The sequence below is a fragment of the Solea solea genome, chromosome 7, assembly GCF_958295425.1.
Source record: "Solea solea chromosome 7, fSolSol10.1, whole genome shotgun sequence".
Classification (NCBI taxonomy): Eukaryota; Metazoa; Chordata; class Actinopteri; order Pleuronectiformes; family Soleidae; genus Solea; species Solea solea.
In genome coordinates this window covers 13,600,522-13,616,824 of record NC_081140.1, presented here as the reverse complement: position 1 = coordinate 13,616,824, position 16,303 = coordinate 13,600,522, and the positions used below count along the sequence as shown (strand labels likewise).

At 39.6% G+C, this 16,303-nt stretch overlaps 1 protein-coding gene and 1 long non-coding RNA gene across 2 annotated transcripts in view; one reads left to right on the top strand and one right to left on the bottom strand.

Annotated features, from left to right (window-relative positions):
- Positions 1-577: 577 nt before the first annotated feature.
- The window catches only part of LOC131463112 (uncharacterized), a 74,618-nt gene continuing 58,892 nt past the window's right edge, over positions 578-16,303 (bottom strand). Inside the window, exon 3 of the long non-coding RNA XR_009240946.1 lies at positions 578-621. This is a non-coding gene — a long non-coding RNA (uncharacterized LOC131463112). The remainder of the gene's footprint in view (positions 622-16,303) is intronic.
- pdgfd (platelet derived growth factor d) overlaps positions 12,100-16,303 on the top strand; it is a 47,734-nt gene continuing 43,530 nt past the window's right edge. The window contains exon 1 of the mRNA XM_058634809.1: positions 12,100-12,727. Within this exon, the coding sequence (XP_058490792.1) occupies positions 12,613-12,727 (115 nt within the window). The 5' untranslated portion in view covers positions 12,100-12,612. The remainder of the gene's footprint in view (positions 12,728-16,303) is intronic.

The window sequence follows — 16,303 nt, the reverse complement described above, 5'->3', positions numbered from 1 at the left end:
CAAAAAACAGAATAATCAAAAAGCAAACATTTGCATAAGGATAAAAAAGAAAGCTGAAATGATCAGTGTTTGATTTGTCTGTGTTTGCTCTGGGATGTTTTTTTCTAAAAGCTTGCTGCCTTTTACAAAACAGTAGGCGTTTCAGTAAGTGATATCATTGTGTTGTTGGTCGTCTGTTGTTTTTTTTCACTCTGTGTCTGACAATTTTTGAATCAGAAAGATAAGCTAATTTAATTACTTTGCATTTTGGTGCAATGCAGTCAAAATATAGGTAAACCATTCAACACATGAGGCCTATAGTACGGTTTTCTATTATCACAGTGTGCACTTTCATGAAGGTATGATGAATGTTAAGGGTGCTGTGTGTCACTGAATGAAGCTTTTATAACAGAGGTTCACTCAGGGAGCAGCTAGACATGAAAAGAAAAAAAATCTGAATTTTAAACCTAATCTTGTCAAGGTGAATCCCAGAAAAATTTCACGAGTCAGCATTCGCCTGCAATTCTTATGTTTGATGATGTCAAGGTTATTGATTTAGAAACAAAGAGTGACCCACCTCTTCACTGCATATAAGGGAGAGGGGCTGGTTTGAGGTCCTCTGACAGTTTGGGGTCCAGTGACCTAAATGTGAGAGAAGAAAGGCTGTGAGCAGGGCGATACAAATTCAGATATGGAGTCAGTCATGCACCATAGATGATTAGATGTATCAGAATAGTGAGTATGCTTAGTATCTTTTATGTGTTGGCACACAGTGGCAGCATGCAATTTGGGGCCATGTCTTGCAACATCATTGCATCCATATGTTGTGTCCAGGACAAAAGGCTTCTTGCAGCATCGAAATCTCACACTGGAGTTTGTTTTGAGCCCTTCTGTAACTCTATGTCCATGATCCCAGTCATCACACCACATACGTTTGTATACTGTAGTTCCCAGTAAAAAAAAGAATCCTTCACAATTCTTTGTATCACATATAAAACATTGCATTTTGGACAAGGTTAAATACTTTATCTTGATTTGGAGCTAATTATTCCTTTAATGCCAAGAGGCTCAACAAACTGAATAAGTGATCACACAATTATTTATGACACTGTGGGCAATAGTTTGGAGCCACATAAACAATGTATGATGCAGCAGAAATATTGCAGCTAACAGAGACGACATGGCTTACTGCAAAACGGATTTAAATAATGCAGCTGATTACTGTAACACCATCTGTGGAATCACTGTACACTCATTATAATTTAGGTTCTCCACACAATAAAGGAGATGCAATTCAATATATGTTTAGTTTGTATACAGAGAGCTATTCACTTATCATGTTACACAACTCTGTACGTTCTGCTCCAACTTCAACATCACTTATTACTGACTTGACATGTGAATTGAAACCAAAAAAATCTCATTACAACCTATTCTCATGGTAGCAGCACAGTATATTCCCTCCACGGAACATATTTAAAATAGTTTAAGAATGAAATAAATAATCTGACAGTCAGAGGAACATTTCTATCAAGGGTAAAACACAAGAATATTAGACTGAAATGAGAGAATGTCCCTCAGGTCGGGCTGGATTTTAGACATTTTTCACATCAGGGAACCACATATTAATATAATCCTGACAAGCCAGACACATTTACCATAAACAAGACACCGCTTTGTAGAGAATGAGAGAGGGTGATGAAAGAGAGAGGAGCAGAGATTTAATCCTTGCCTGAATGCATGTCCTTGTCTAAAGCCAGCAATGGCTCTGTGTGTTGGTGTATTTGCATTTGTTACCTCTTTTATGGCATAAACACTGACCTTGTCAGGACCAGTAGTCCTTGTGGAGACCAAAACCTGGTCTTAAAGAGGCAGAGCCACATTTCTCAGGAACTGGTTCAGTTTAGGCCTAAAATTTGAATTGCCATTAGGTTAAGGTTAGGGTTCGGCATTACGGGTTGTATTTAGGGTTAAGAATAACACAGTTAAGTATCTGTTAAATGGAAGAATAACACTGTTTAGGCTGTCCAAATGAATGGAAGACAAGTGTCCTAAGAAGAATAGATGTGCAAACCTGTGTGAGTGTGTGTGTTTGTGGTAATCCTGTCATGTAACATGCTAAATATCTCTGCATCACCACCAGTGAAGCACAGCAGTTAATGGGCCAGTAGAGGCTACTTGACATTTCTGAAGTCCATTTCCTCTGCAGGAATGAGGAACACACACACACACACACACACACACACACACAGGTTTTTACATGCAGCTACTCTTCTTAGGACACTGCATTCATTTGAGCAGCCCTAACCTTTAACCACTGCAACTAAATGCTTAACCCTAACCCAATCCTAGCCTAAGCCTAATTGTAACTCTCACACCCAGCCCTAATAAAGCCTTCTCAAGTTGTGAGGACCAGTCAAAATGTCCTCACAGGGGTCAGAATGTCCACGTAGAGTGAGAATGCATTGTGCACAAAAAAACATACAGTATATCTTGCTGAAACCATGGAAAATAAAAGAAATATCGAGACCTGAAAGTGGACACCAATTTCACCCATGAAGAACCTGAACAATTTATTTCACATTCACAAAAGACAATTGTGCAAATACCGTCTCTCTGTTTATATTTGCATTTGCTTGCCTATAGGGTTGGAGCATTTTGTTCAACTCAGTGTATTACAATGCTGTGTCAGCAGCAGATATATTATTTCTCTTACACCTTTCTCCCTTTGTGTGTGTGTGTGTGTCCGCAGCATGTGTCTGACAGATCTGGCATTTTGTCTCATCTTCCCTGAGGCAGCAACACAGTCTTTACTGTAGGATATACTGTTGAGCAACTGAAATATCTAAAGTGTATATAAAGATGGCAGACTTGCCTCAAGGTGTATATGTCAACCACAAAATGAAAAGGTTTGGTTGTAAAGGACCTGCATGTTGCATGTTGGACAGTGGTATCCAGTAGTGAGGCTGAGCGCTCCTTGCATGCCCCTCCCTTGTGTGGGAGTGCATACTAAAACATACAAAAACACAAATTGCCCTATCTGGAGCCAGTGTTTGGTTTGCTTCCTTCAGGCTACTGTATAAACCCGTTAGGGCAACACGGCAGGCTTCATGGAAGAGGGTCTGCTCCCTCTCTGCCCTGTCACAAATGTAAATGTCGGGGACAGTGAGGTTAAACTAAGTTTAAATATTCCAAACCAGTGCTGTAGTACTCTGATTCATTTAGTGAACCAACTCGTGCACTGATGGCTCAGGCTTGGACAATTAGTAACATTTAATGCAGTGAACATGAAGGTCTTAGGACCGCTAGTACCAATCCCAGCTGACATAGGGTGAAAAGGTAAACGCTGGACACGGCGCCAATCCATCGCAGGGCCACACAGAGACGAACAACCATTGACTCTAACACTCAGACCTACGGTCAATTTAGAGTGTGCAATTAACCAAGTCTGCATGTTTTTGAACAGTGGGAGGAAGCTGGAGAACCCAGAGAAAAACCCACACACACTCCATGCAGAAAGGCCCTTGTTCAGTCTGGGTCTTTTTCTACCACTACACCAACCATGTGGCCCACAGCCAGATGAGTACACTCAAAATGTAATCTAGCAGCAGCATATCCCCATGGCATCAGTTGGCATTCATGTTGCATTGTGATGGACCCCAATGATGAAGCAGCATGATTAGACTTTTCCATCTAAAGTCATGCATCATTGGTTGCCAGCAGTGATAAACCATTTCCCCTGAAACAAGAAATGTAGTATTGCAGGTAACAGACATGAACTGTTACTCTTCTTCATGTTTCACTGTTGAGTGTACAGAGAGCAGGCGCAGATGGCTGTGCAGGAGTACAAACACCTTGGTGTTCTCTTGGACGGTGAAGTAAACAGGACCAGGAGTCAGCTCTTTTTCCTGTGGTGGCCCTGGTCCTTCAAGATCTGTGGAACCATGCAGCAGATGTGTATTTTCTGGCCAGAGCCATTTCCTGCACAGGACTGGTTCTACACTATTTAATCCAATTTAAGTACTGATGTGCCATTTTTGAGAATTCCAGTTGTGGTTCTTCCATAAAGAAGTGCAGGCATGCCACAGTTGGGGCATAATGTTGCTCATACTGTAGTTTTCTCATTATCGAGTGAAACATATCTTATTATGGCAAGGTACAGATCATGTAATGAGATTCTTTTGCAGATCCCTCTCTGTCGTGAATGCCCCATAGTTTATAGTTTAATCAAGCCAACTTCAAAGTGTTGTTTAAACAAGTAAAATACCCTATTATTATGAGGAACAAATCATGTTAGAATGAGATAAAGAGCAACTTGTAACAAAATACAGATTACATTACAACAAGATACGTAACAGTGAGAAAACGATGATGTAATAATATGTTTCCCCCTCTTTGGCAGTTCTGGCCTTCTCTACTTTTGTGGTTTTACCTCACACCATTTTTGGAGTTACAAATGCTCCCCATGTCTGTGTGGGTCTCTTCCAGGCACTCTGCATTCCTACCATAGTCCAAAGACATGCAGATTAAAGTCAAAGTGATTGGAAGCTTGAAATTGCACATTAATGCAAATGAAAGCGTGAATAGTTGTTTTTTCAGTCCAAGGACTGTGGACCTGTTCAGGTTGTGCCCTGTCTTTTACATTAGCTCCACCTCCCACAGCAACCCATAATTCACACGTTATATACAGTAGATGGATGGATGGAGAGTTAAGTGCTTGTAAGAGCTATTTCCCTGAAGGGATCTCTAATGTTTTTTGTTTTTTTTCTAATTCTGATTATATGCAGCGTTTTAATCTCATTTTCTAATTCCTGATCTACCTGCACAGAACAAAGCACTTGATCAAGGCACATGTGGGAAGTCCTTAAAAGCCATCGAGGCTGCAGGGCTTGTCTTGCTACAGCTTTGTCCCTTCTTTTGTAATTTTTTTAATTTATTCTGAGGAAGAGGCATTCAAGTGCTGAACGTTAATCACGGTTATGCAGACACCTCCATTCTTGTAATGATTGAAGGGTCAGGTCATTTTTTTCTTGCTTACCCTCAGTAGTCTCTCATCTAGTCAGAGAGAGAGATGGCTTCGGCTTTATCTGTGCGCTTTTTGAGATAGCAGTGTTTGAGATTTCTGACAACAGAAAGAAGGCAACATCATTACATTTAATGGAATTTTCATTTTGAGTGTACGGAAAGATTGCATTTAAAGAAATCACATTACAAATCACACCTCATTGTCCTGTTGTCCTGTAAATACCACTACAAATAAGTGGGTTTATATTTTGTCTGGAGACGCTGATAGTACTTAGGCATCCCTATGTATTTTTGTTTTAATTTGTGCGAAAAATCATGTAAGGTGGTATCAAAGCGAGACTTTAGACAAACAAAGCTAATTTCAGAGAAACCGGTGGTATCACTTACACACATACACATACACACTTGTTGTTATAACAGAGTTTCTACTTTTGGTCCAACCGGGCTGGTTTCCCAGAACTGTGGTGTGGTGCTATCCATGGATATGTGTGTGTGTGTGTGTGCACTAATATTTGTTGCCTTTTTAGGACCTTTCCTCACATAAACACTGACAATGACCTTGTCAAGACCAGTAGTCCTCATAGAAACCAAAACCTGGTCCTATTGACACAGATCCGTATTTCAGAGGAACTGATAAAGTTTAGGCCTAAGCTTAAGTGTTGGGTGAATAATAGCTTTGCAAACCTGTGTGTGTTGGCACAGACGCACACATCGCTGTGTGTGGTGTGATAAAAGTCATATTTAATTGATGAGGAAGAGACTTCTTTGGAAGGTTCGGAACATGAGATGGAGGAGGGTGAAAGAAAGCAGGAGAGAAAGAAATGTGGAGGAGGAGAATGATGAGGAGTTACATGCGGGAATGAAAAGCAGATTGTGGATTCAACGTGAGGCCACACAGAAAGGGGAAGAGCGAGACATTTTCGGGTTTGATCTTGGGAGGCAGATGGTGCAGTCAGGTGTCATTTGATACATTTTATGCCACATGTTGTAACTTCTCTGTCTCTTTATTATACTTTTGAGGACAAGCAATGCAACAGACCAATAAAAAGTGTGTGTGTGTGTGTGTGTGTGTGTTGCTCTCTATTGCTTGACTTTACACTTGTAATTATGCATGCCTGTGTGGGCTACAAGCTTGTGTAGAATTTGCAACCTTGGTTTTATTTTTGGCGAGAAATGAGTCACACATCTAGCATGGCTTATGAAAATTGCCTACTTTCTTGAAAGGTGATGAATAAAGTTTTTCAAATTATTATCTGGAGTTGAAACTTTATTTTTTCTTTTAAAATGTAGGGAGGTCTTATCTGAAAATGTCATCATCGTTTGTGATCTGTGACTCATCACCTCTGCACTTCTTCATTCTTTCATCCTTTGGCTTAACACCAGATGAAGGGGATTCGTTTTGGTAAAAGGAAACATGAGCGTTGTGTGCGAGCATGCGTCTGCTCACCAACCTGGGAGCTGAGACACAGTAGTAAACTTTATTTCTAAAAGGCAACCACTTAAATGAGTGCTACAAGTTGTGATGGGTTATAGGTCAACACGTGAAGAATCACACCGTGTCCACTTTATTTTAAAACATACTGTGTGCACAGACGAGCAGATAAAGTTGCTTATTATCTGCGGCACCTCTGTGGTTGCTCTGACAGTCGTTTTTTTGCTGTGAATACTTGTTACTGCTGCAGAACTTAAGTGACACAAATTCAAGCTGACCACAGCAGCCCGTCCCTCTTTGAATAAAGAGCTTTGACAGCCACGTTCAAGCCTGCAGAGGGTTACTCTTTGATACTAATGTGTTATACATATGAACAGTATTGCTTTAATCTTTCAGTCTCTGCTTCCAATTGAGTATTTGCTTTCTGATAATTTGTATTTTTTTTTCTCTACAGTATCTGATTTTTCTTTACAACCCACACTAAATATGATTATCTGTCTCGTTATTCCAGTGTTGATCAGTATTAGACAATGAAGCTTCATATTATCATCTAGTATTTTTGATTTTATTTGATTACAGTTTATTTCTTTGCCTTAATTGTATCTGTTTAGGTGGCAGATTCCTCCAGGTTCCCAGAGTAGTCTGCTTTTCTTGGCTGCCCCCTGGGAATCTCCTAATGAGCTTATAATCTGTGTGTGGACATGCAAGTGTGCGTGCGTGCATGCGTGTGTGTGTGTGTGTGTAACATGACGAACAATGATGCATGCAGTTCTTGAAAGGATGGCTGTGCTTGCGTTGTGTAAGGAGGTGAGTGCATGTCAGTGGAGCGTGTAAGAACGCATGTTTAGGTAAGTGTGTGTATCTCTGTGTGTGTGTGTTTGGGTTCACTAACTACAGATTGGCTGAGTTATGGCATCCTGTATTCAGAGAGAAATCACAGTTAAAGCAGCAACCTGTGCATGTTTAACCATAATCTAGTATTAAATTAAAACCGGACCGGACACATTGGGATTTTAATTATTTGGTAAATCATTTATACATTTGATTCTCAGACTCGAGATTGCAGTTAAATGAGTTACAGTTCCACCTCTAAAGCTGACAAAATAGTTGAGGTGCAAAAACACAAGAATCTTCAGTTTCAACCACATCTCCACTGTCTGCCCAGGTCATGAATTTACTCACAATTTAGAACAATGTTATTTTTCATTGATCATTTATATTTATTTGTTGCTTTAAATCCTCATCACCTGTCGAAATGACAATAAAATCATAACCGTATGCATTCTATTGTGTGTGTTGCTCTTGTGAACGTTATCTCCATCACACTGTGTTATACTCGTCTGTTGTTTGATGCATGTGTGGCAGATTACCAGGAGGTAAGAGTATTAAGATGGTTTGATACATGAGGCAAAGGGAGGATTATTATGACAAGCTTACCCGTCCTGCCTGATTTCTGCAGTCCACTGACGCACCTTTCTTATCTTATGTCTCATTACAACAACTAACAAACACACGCATCCACAAATTCATTATAAAACACATGCATACCATATGTTGTGTAGAGACTCATGTATTCAAGTTTTGAATCAAAAACATACACAAATGCATGTGCACAAACACAGGAACAATGACAGCAGATAACACAAACTCAACAGATAACAGATGTACCAAAACACAACCATTTAACGCTACAGTGATGTTGTATTTGAATGAAATAGACATACACTCTCAACCTACATCACAGCAGATCATGCTGTGCTCACACACTCTCCCTCACACACACAATGTACATGAACAAACAAAACACACAACGCCACATCGCTCCCCAACCGAGCTGATAAGACTTAATTGCCTTTGCTCCTTATTATCAAGCACACAGCAGAGTCATAAAATGTAAAATGTAATCCTTTACGGCCATTACAAGAATATAAAACACTTTATTTAGTGACTGAGTGTTAAATACCAGAATAAAACACCAACACTGTGGGATCACACACACTTCACCAGAATTTAAGTACAACTCATTGCTACATTAAAAAGAGATATTTCCACTTAATGTAGGAAACTGCGTTGGGACTGTTTGTTTTGGAAAATCATTTGTCTATAATGAGATTCTTTTTCATCAACACTTTATCCAGTTTTTACCTGCGTAGTAATATTCATCATACTTTCCAGATCATCCATTCAAATTTGAGTCTTGCTGTCATTTGTGGAAAAAAAACCAAAAGAAAAAACTTAAAGTGTGACACTTCCCATTACTCTTAGTATTAGTTTTCAGTAGGGATGCACGATATATCGGCATTAATATTGGTATCGGCCGATGTTCGTCATTTTTTAACATATCGGCATCGGTGCAATGAGTAAAACTGCGCCGATTTTAACAACCGATGTTTATACCCGTCTAATTGCTGTTTGTGTATGTGTGTCGGGAAGGGGACAGCGTCAGTGACGCAAGCGCAGCACAAGGTGTGTGTGTGTGTGTGTGTGTGTGTGTGTGTGTGTGGAGGAGAGAGAATGTCAGCGGTGTGGGCGATTTTTCAGGCTGTCAATAGAAGATACGCGAAAAGCATTATGCAACACTTGCAAAGTCGAGGAGGGTTCCGCGTCAAGTCATTCAATACCACAAATTTGATCATGTCATTTGAAAAACCGCCACCCAGAAGTACACAAACAACGGCAGGAAGCTAACGCTAGTAACATTAGGCAGCAGACAAAAAGAAAGCAGCGCAGCTGGGACTCGACCAAAGGAAGACAGTGGCCTGGGCAATAACGATCAAGGTAATGGAAATGATTGCTCTTGACGACCAGCCGAGGGTTCCGACGGTTGATAGCGCATATTGAACCCCGCAACAACCTGCCAAGTCGGCGCTACTTTTCCGATGTTTTGCAATTGAATAAATATCTGGTTGCCATGAATACTGGCACGTTTGATAAAGTATTTTAACATGATTTTTTTTAATTATGGCAGCTCTTAGTAGAGCTTGTCAGGTATTGTTTCTCATATCTGTTGTGTAGTTTTATTGTGAAGGGAAGTGGCGCGGTTGTTGTTGCCGGGAGGAAGGGTTGTTGACTTTATTTACGTACCCAGTATAGACGCCCTTATCTCGGTTACAGTAACTTTGGCAGGGTATTATTTTTATTTATGTTCATGTTTGTAATTTATGATCCAAACTTTCTCACAGGAGTTTAGTGAGTTGAGGGAGTTAAACTGTACTTTAATTTAGTTACACACTTGCTACAAGTGGTAAAGGTTTCTAAAAACCTTTACTTGTAGTTGGTTACTTGTGTCTTATGTGACCTTGTTATTTGGAGGTAAAACATGTTTTGAAAATAAAGAAAGACATTCAAAAATTCAGCTTGCATGATTTTCATTCTGTACAAACTTTTATCATCTCAGAAACTTTTTTTAAAAAACATATATCGATATCGGTAAATATCGGTTATCGGCCATAGCAGCAATATTAATATCGGATATCGGTATCGGTGGAAATAGTCATATCGGTGCATCCCTAGTTTTCAGTAGTTATTCTTTAATTTATAGTCAAGCAAATTTATCAAAAAGGAGGGAGAGAAAAGGGAAGAGGAAAGTACCAGTGGAGCATGTCTAAATACATGATATCAGCCTGTATTTTCTGCAAAGTACTGTTGACAAAATATGAAGAACAAATTCAACAATGAGGGCATATCAGAAATTAGAATTATTACAGCAGAGAAGAAAACATGGCCCAACGATGTTTTGATAGCAGTATAGTGGGTTATAACATTTGGAAGAAGCAAATATGAAATTGGCTTTTTCTTTCCATATTGAGTTTTATTGCACATTTGCTGATATTGTAATGGTGTGTGGCCATTTCCACTGATTCATGAGGCACCAGAGGCTATGCTACTGACAAGGTTCTTGTCGCACACTGAAAACACAGAGTTGGGGCCAAAAATGATGAGAATGTCAAGTAACCTTCACTAACAAGTGGCTCCACTTGTTTGAGATACAGCGTTGATAAAGTGGCTCCTCTCAATCCTTTCGACACGTTTCTTCATGTTTGCACAGCCTCAGTCACTGGATGCATTACTTAAATGATATGAATTTTTGTATATTAAAGGAGGAGCTCAAGGTCACATTGTAGTTCTTAATAGAGTCATGGCAATGATAGATTGTCAGCCATGCAAAAATAACTTTGAAAACGAACCTACTTCTTACTTGAACAATAACACCAGTAAAAGAAAAATGTGTTCCCACTCGGAGAAAAACACACAATAAACTCATGACACAAATGAGTGGACCTGTCATCACCTGCAACCAGGTCTGTGATCGTCCATTTGCAAAACATCGCGTCTGCCAAATTGTGAATACAAAGGCTTCAAAACAGGAGTATGGGTGACAGGTTGTCACTTGGACAGGCAGAAGAAAGCAGAAGGGCTATGTTTATGTATAACTATCAAGGTTTTCTTCCATCACATGTTTAACTTGTCCGTTACTCAGCCAGAGTATCACCATAATCACAGTGCACACACTGTGTATGTGTCAGCTGAATATTGAGAGTATTACGTGATATTAACAAAGTAACAGATTGTCTAACCTAGCACATTCAGCCTTATGTTAATATGTTATTGTAGGCATGAGAAAGTAAGAATTATTATTTATCTTTTCACAAATGGGTTGTCACTGTGTTCTTCTGTGTACCTTTTCTGGCATAAATACCGACCTTGTCAGGACCAGTAGTTCTCATGGAGACCAAAGTCTAGTCCTGATGAGGCAGAACCTCACTCCTGGTTACGTTTAGAGCTAACATTTGAATTAAGGTTGGGTTAAGGTTAGGGTTAGGAAACAAGTAGTTATAGTTAAGGTTAGAGATAAGGCTTTGTTTATGCCGTCTAAATGACTGGAGGTCAACACGGTGTCCTAAGAAGAATAGCTACGCAAACCTGTGTGTATGTGTGTGTATATAATCATGCATGGTATAGGACATGGTATTGTGCCTGCCAGCAATCCCTTAGTGTTGGGATAAATTATTTTCGCAGGTTCATATGCCTTTGAAAATCTCAGAAGGGTAGCCTCGAATAGCTTCTAATTTTAATTAAGCTCCACTCTCTCTATTAATAACCTATATCATCCCCTAAGTGGTTCTATGTTTTAAAGGTGCTACATTAGTCATTAGCCAATTGCTGGGCTTAGTCAGCAAAAATCTCAAGCCAGCTAGTTCATCCAATAAAAGCAAACTCCTGGAATAAGGTGTCCTAGAAAAATGGGATGGAACGCAGTGAGTGAGTGAGTGAGTGAATTAAATAACGTTCAGCTATGAATGGGACTTAAGGTGAGATTGATCAGGACAGCATTTGCTACATAACACTGACATTTAGACATGTATTTTTGAAAACATCTCTGTAGACTTGGACTAAAACACTTGGAACATAAACGTGTCTAAAATGGTCTGATCTGTATCCTAAATTTACGTAATTTCTAAATAAGTGCAATTAAGTAGCCTGTGTTGTGTTATTTTGAAGAGTAAATGATCTGGGAAATGTAAAAAAAAAGCAAGGAAGGAAGCAGCGGTAAAAATTCAGTTTAGGGCTAAGATTTGAAGAAATCAGTTCCTCATGAGCACTACTGGTCCTGACTCGTGTCAAAGTCTTTATGCCAGAAAAGGTCCGAAAGAGGCAGCAACTACAAGCACGCGCTGCGCGCACCACTCTGTTGGCACGGTTTGACTTCCACAGCGCAGACGCGTCAGCCTGAAGTTAGTAAACAATGCAGAGTATTTGTCAGTGATTGGAGAAAAGGATTTTGGCTTCACTGCGATAAGAATCCCGGCGCCTGCAGTCTCAGGACTGACCGTGAACGCGGCTATATTATCCTCCACCTGCACGGAGCTGTTTGGGAGTTCTCGCTCTCTCGGTGTGTGGCTCAACTTTTTTGACGAAGACACGCACCAGGGACATTAGGCCACTTTGGCACAGCGCGGAACATCGAGCGCGTCAGGCACAGGATCCAACAAGTGTCTCTCAGCTCCGGGAAGGAGAGAAAGCCCATGAAAGCCCGAAAGTCGCATGGAAAGTTCGCTTTGAAACAAACTTGTTTCTGTCGCGGGGTATTTGACGTGAATTATACTTTGTTTTAAGTCACTGGAAGGTGAGGACTTTTTTTGTTCCTGTACAGCGTGTAGGAGTTTGCTGTCAGCATGTGTGGACCGCTGATTCTCCAGATGTGGATGGCTTTATTGTTAGGGATTATGGCCGGAGTGAAGGCTCAGGTCACCACAGTCAAAGTTATCAGAGGCAACGCAAGGAGAGACGGTGAGATGACGTTATTCATGTCTTTATTCTTTCTTTCTTCTGTGATTATTGTTACCGCTACTGCTGACAATGTGTCTCTGGAACATTAGCTTGTGGGATTGCTGCGACTCAGTTGAGAAAGTACTTTATTCCAGTAATTACTTCTGATTTTTCTTGAATCCATATGCCTAATTAACATAGCAATAACTTATTTCTTTCATAATTGCATCATCAAATCAATTGTGTCATTATGGTTTGCTGTCACCACTTGTGTAATACATTACTGTGCATTCATGTTTAAATGAAAACCATTGAAGAGCCTACTTTTCTTGGTTTCTGATAGTAACGCTTGATTTGGCTTGTAGTGAATGACCTGCTGACACATAACACCAAACATATTTGGAGAAGCCGGGCCACAAACGTGTCACATCAGTTGATATTGGAAGACAAGTGTGTCAGCAAGTGTTTGCACAGTGTATAAAGAATATTTGATGTATATTAAATATTCTGGGTTTGTTTTAAATGATATTGTGCTATATTATTATTGAATTATGTTCTCAAGCAAAGGCCAAAGTATGTTGGATTACTAGCACTTGTAATAATAAAATCTAAATAAGGAACATTATTGGGCTGTTATAGTCACCTGAGTGTGATTTCATCATTGTGGTTCTGCTTCACTGCAGTCATTAGGTTCCCTGAGCCTCCAACATATCCAACTTCCTGCAGGTGCTCTATGCTTTCTTTTCATCTGGCTCTGAGGCTAAAGTCACAGTGTTATGGTACCTTGATTACACACACACACACACACACACACACACACACACACACACACACACACACACACACACACACACACACACACACACACACACAGCGGAAGGGTTGTATTTGGCAGTGGAATATGAAAATACCAGTGTATTAGGTTATAACTTGGAAGGCTGCCTCTGAGGCCTATTTAGCCTCATGCAGAATGACACTGAGAGGTAAAGGTCAAGACTTAAGTAGCCTACATTTCACTGACATTTGTTCTCCTGTCAAACTCTCTGAAACTTTGTCTGCGAAGGTTCTCAGTCATCCAGCTTCAAGTTCTTTGTTTGCCATTTTACCCAAGTACAAGTGCTTTGGAATTACTGTACTGTTCTCAGAGTCTGACAATATAATTGAACAATATAAAAAGTCACTTATACACACTTCTATTTAGATTATAAGTGCAATCTTAATAGCCAGGGTTGCTGTATCTTCAGAGGTGTGGATATCAGGTCTTGCTTGAGTTTTCTTCTGTTCTGACCGACTAGTTTGAAACGCTGAAAACTTTTCTTAAGTTCAGATTTATTTTTTTGTATCAATGCATTGAACTGTTCATAAGGAATAATTTCACGAATCGTTGGAATCAAATCTACCGTGAATGATGGGACCGTGGAGTCTGAACATCATTGAATAAAACTCAGATAAATCTATATGAAATTAGTGTTATTTTAACCTGCGTTTGCAGCATTAACAGATCAGTCCACCTCACGGATTACAACCTGTCAGAAGGAAATTGGTTGCTTGCTCTTGTCCAACTAAACAGCAGTCACAACCGTGCTGTCACAGTATTGTGAGAGAGGGCAGATCGACAGGAGAGACAAGTGCCAAGTGATAATGAAATGGTTTTACAAAATAAAACTTGATAGTGTAAAAGACAGCTGCACTAATACTTGTTTAGTCAAGGTTCAAGATACAGAACCAACAGGATTCTATTTCCCCTTTTCAGGAGAAAGCAATGTTAATGCTCCGATATACTATTACAGCAGAGTAGATGGGAGGTTTTATTACTCTAAATCATTATCTGTGTGTTGGTTCTGGAGAATGTCTCCCCTTTAATTGTTATAATTTATATTTATGAGTGTGCAACTGTCTAAGTCGATCATGTGGCCTTAATTCTCATTCACCATGAATTAGTCTTATTTTCTTTTAGTTTTGTTTTAGCCTGTTCCTGCAATTAAATACTTAACTCTCAATAACATTTACACTTCTATTCTTTTCAATTATGTCTTTGAATTAACCTAGCAAAAAAAAGAAAAAGAAAAGTCTCTCTGTTGCACATATATCTGAGCTGTCAACATGAAGCCAGAATTTGTGAATCCCCTTTGATGATTTTGGGAACTTTTGCCTCTAGGACAGACAGAACTAAAAACAGACTTGGCAGAGACTTGAAGCTGGGGATGTGATAGATAAATTTGCCTGTTGAACACGTTCAACAGTTGACCTGTGGTGGTAAATCCATCACAAGAGTTAAAAGGTTCACTGTGTAAGAATTAACGACATCTAATGATGAGACTGAATAGTTGACAAAACTAAGGTTTCCTCTGCTTAACTCCCCCTTTCCCTGGGGGCCTCTATAAAGCAAGGTCCTTGCCTAAATAACATATAAAAGGCTCATACTTACATCCACTGTTCAGTCTTACAGTAATACACTGAGCCACAGGTAGCTGTTTGTTTTGTGTGTGTCCCTTTTTTATGTGTTTACTGTACAGTCGGCTTGTGAGGGCTGAGCTACAGTTCTTGATTGATTGCTGATTCAGTGTGTTTCTATCCAGCAGTGAACTTCAAGCTGCTTTCAGTCATCCACTTGCCATTTTGAACATGCACGCATGTGTGTGTATGTATTTAGGTGTCTTTGAGAGTGCGTGTGTGTTCTGACAGAATATCTTAGCTCACGTTGAGGAATTCCCCCCAAGGTTTATTCCCCTGTGTTTTTACTCATTTTTTTGCCTGCCATTGAGGGGTGTCTGGGTATGCACTGAAAAGGGGTGGGGCAGTGTGGATGGGTGGGTGGGTTTAGGGGGGGTTTTGACACAGGGAGACAGAGTGTCTTTATAGAAAAGGAAACACAAAATCATACGAGTAAACATTACTTGGCCTTCCTGCTCCAAATAACTCATCATCTCTGTTGAATAGACCAGGAGACCCTGACTGGATAAAATCTATTACACATTTATTATACATTTCCTGAAAGAGCCTCATGTACAGTGTCCGACAATGAAATTTCATTTTGTGGTAAATAAACGTGTCACATTATGAAATACTGACAGGGGTTTTCATTAGATGGCCCGTGTATTAACTTGTATTATAGCCAAATAGTAATGCTTTGAGTACTGTACTGGCTATTCTGCAAGTTTGTGTATCTAAATCTAAGAGGACAGACAGTGTTAATAAACCGTAATAAACCTTTAATGGCACATCTGGGGGAAAGCCATCAATATATTCAAGCACAGTAAAAAATAAAAATAAAAAATATCACTCTGACTGAGTGAACACTGTGTTGCACAAAGTTGCACTTTTGGAGATTCAAGTGTTTTGTTATCAGCTTGGGATAGGCAATAATATTATAATAATAATAATAATAATATAATCACAGTAACATATAGACACACCTTAACGACACACTGGTTGAAGTTAAAGAAACTGAGTTACTACACTTACAGTCAGTGCCCGTGATTGTAAACATTAAAACAAACATTATACCAGACACCTACAGTATGTGCATGTAGCGTTTGGGTAATGCAAGTATTATGCTGTGAGAGTGCAACTTGTTATGCTGCAAAAAGATAATAT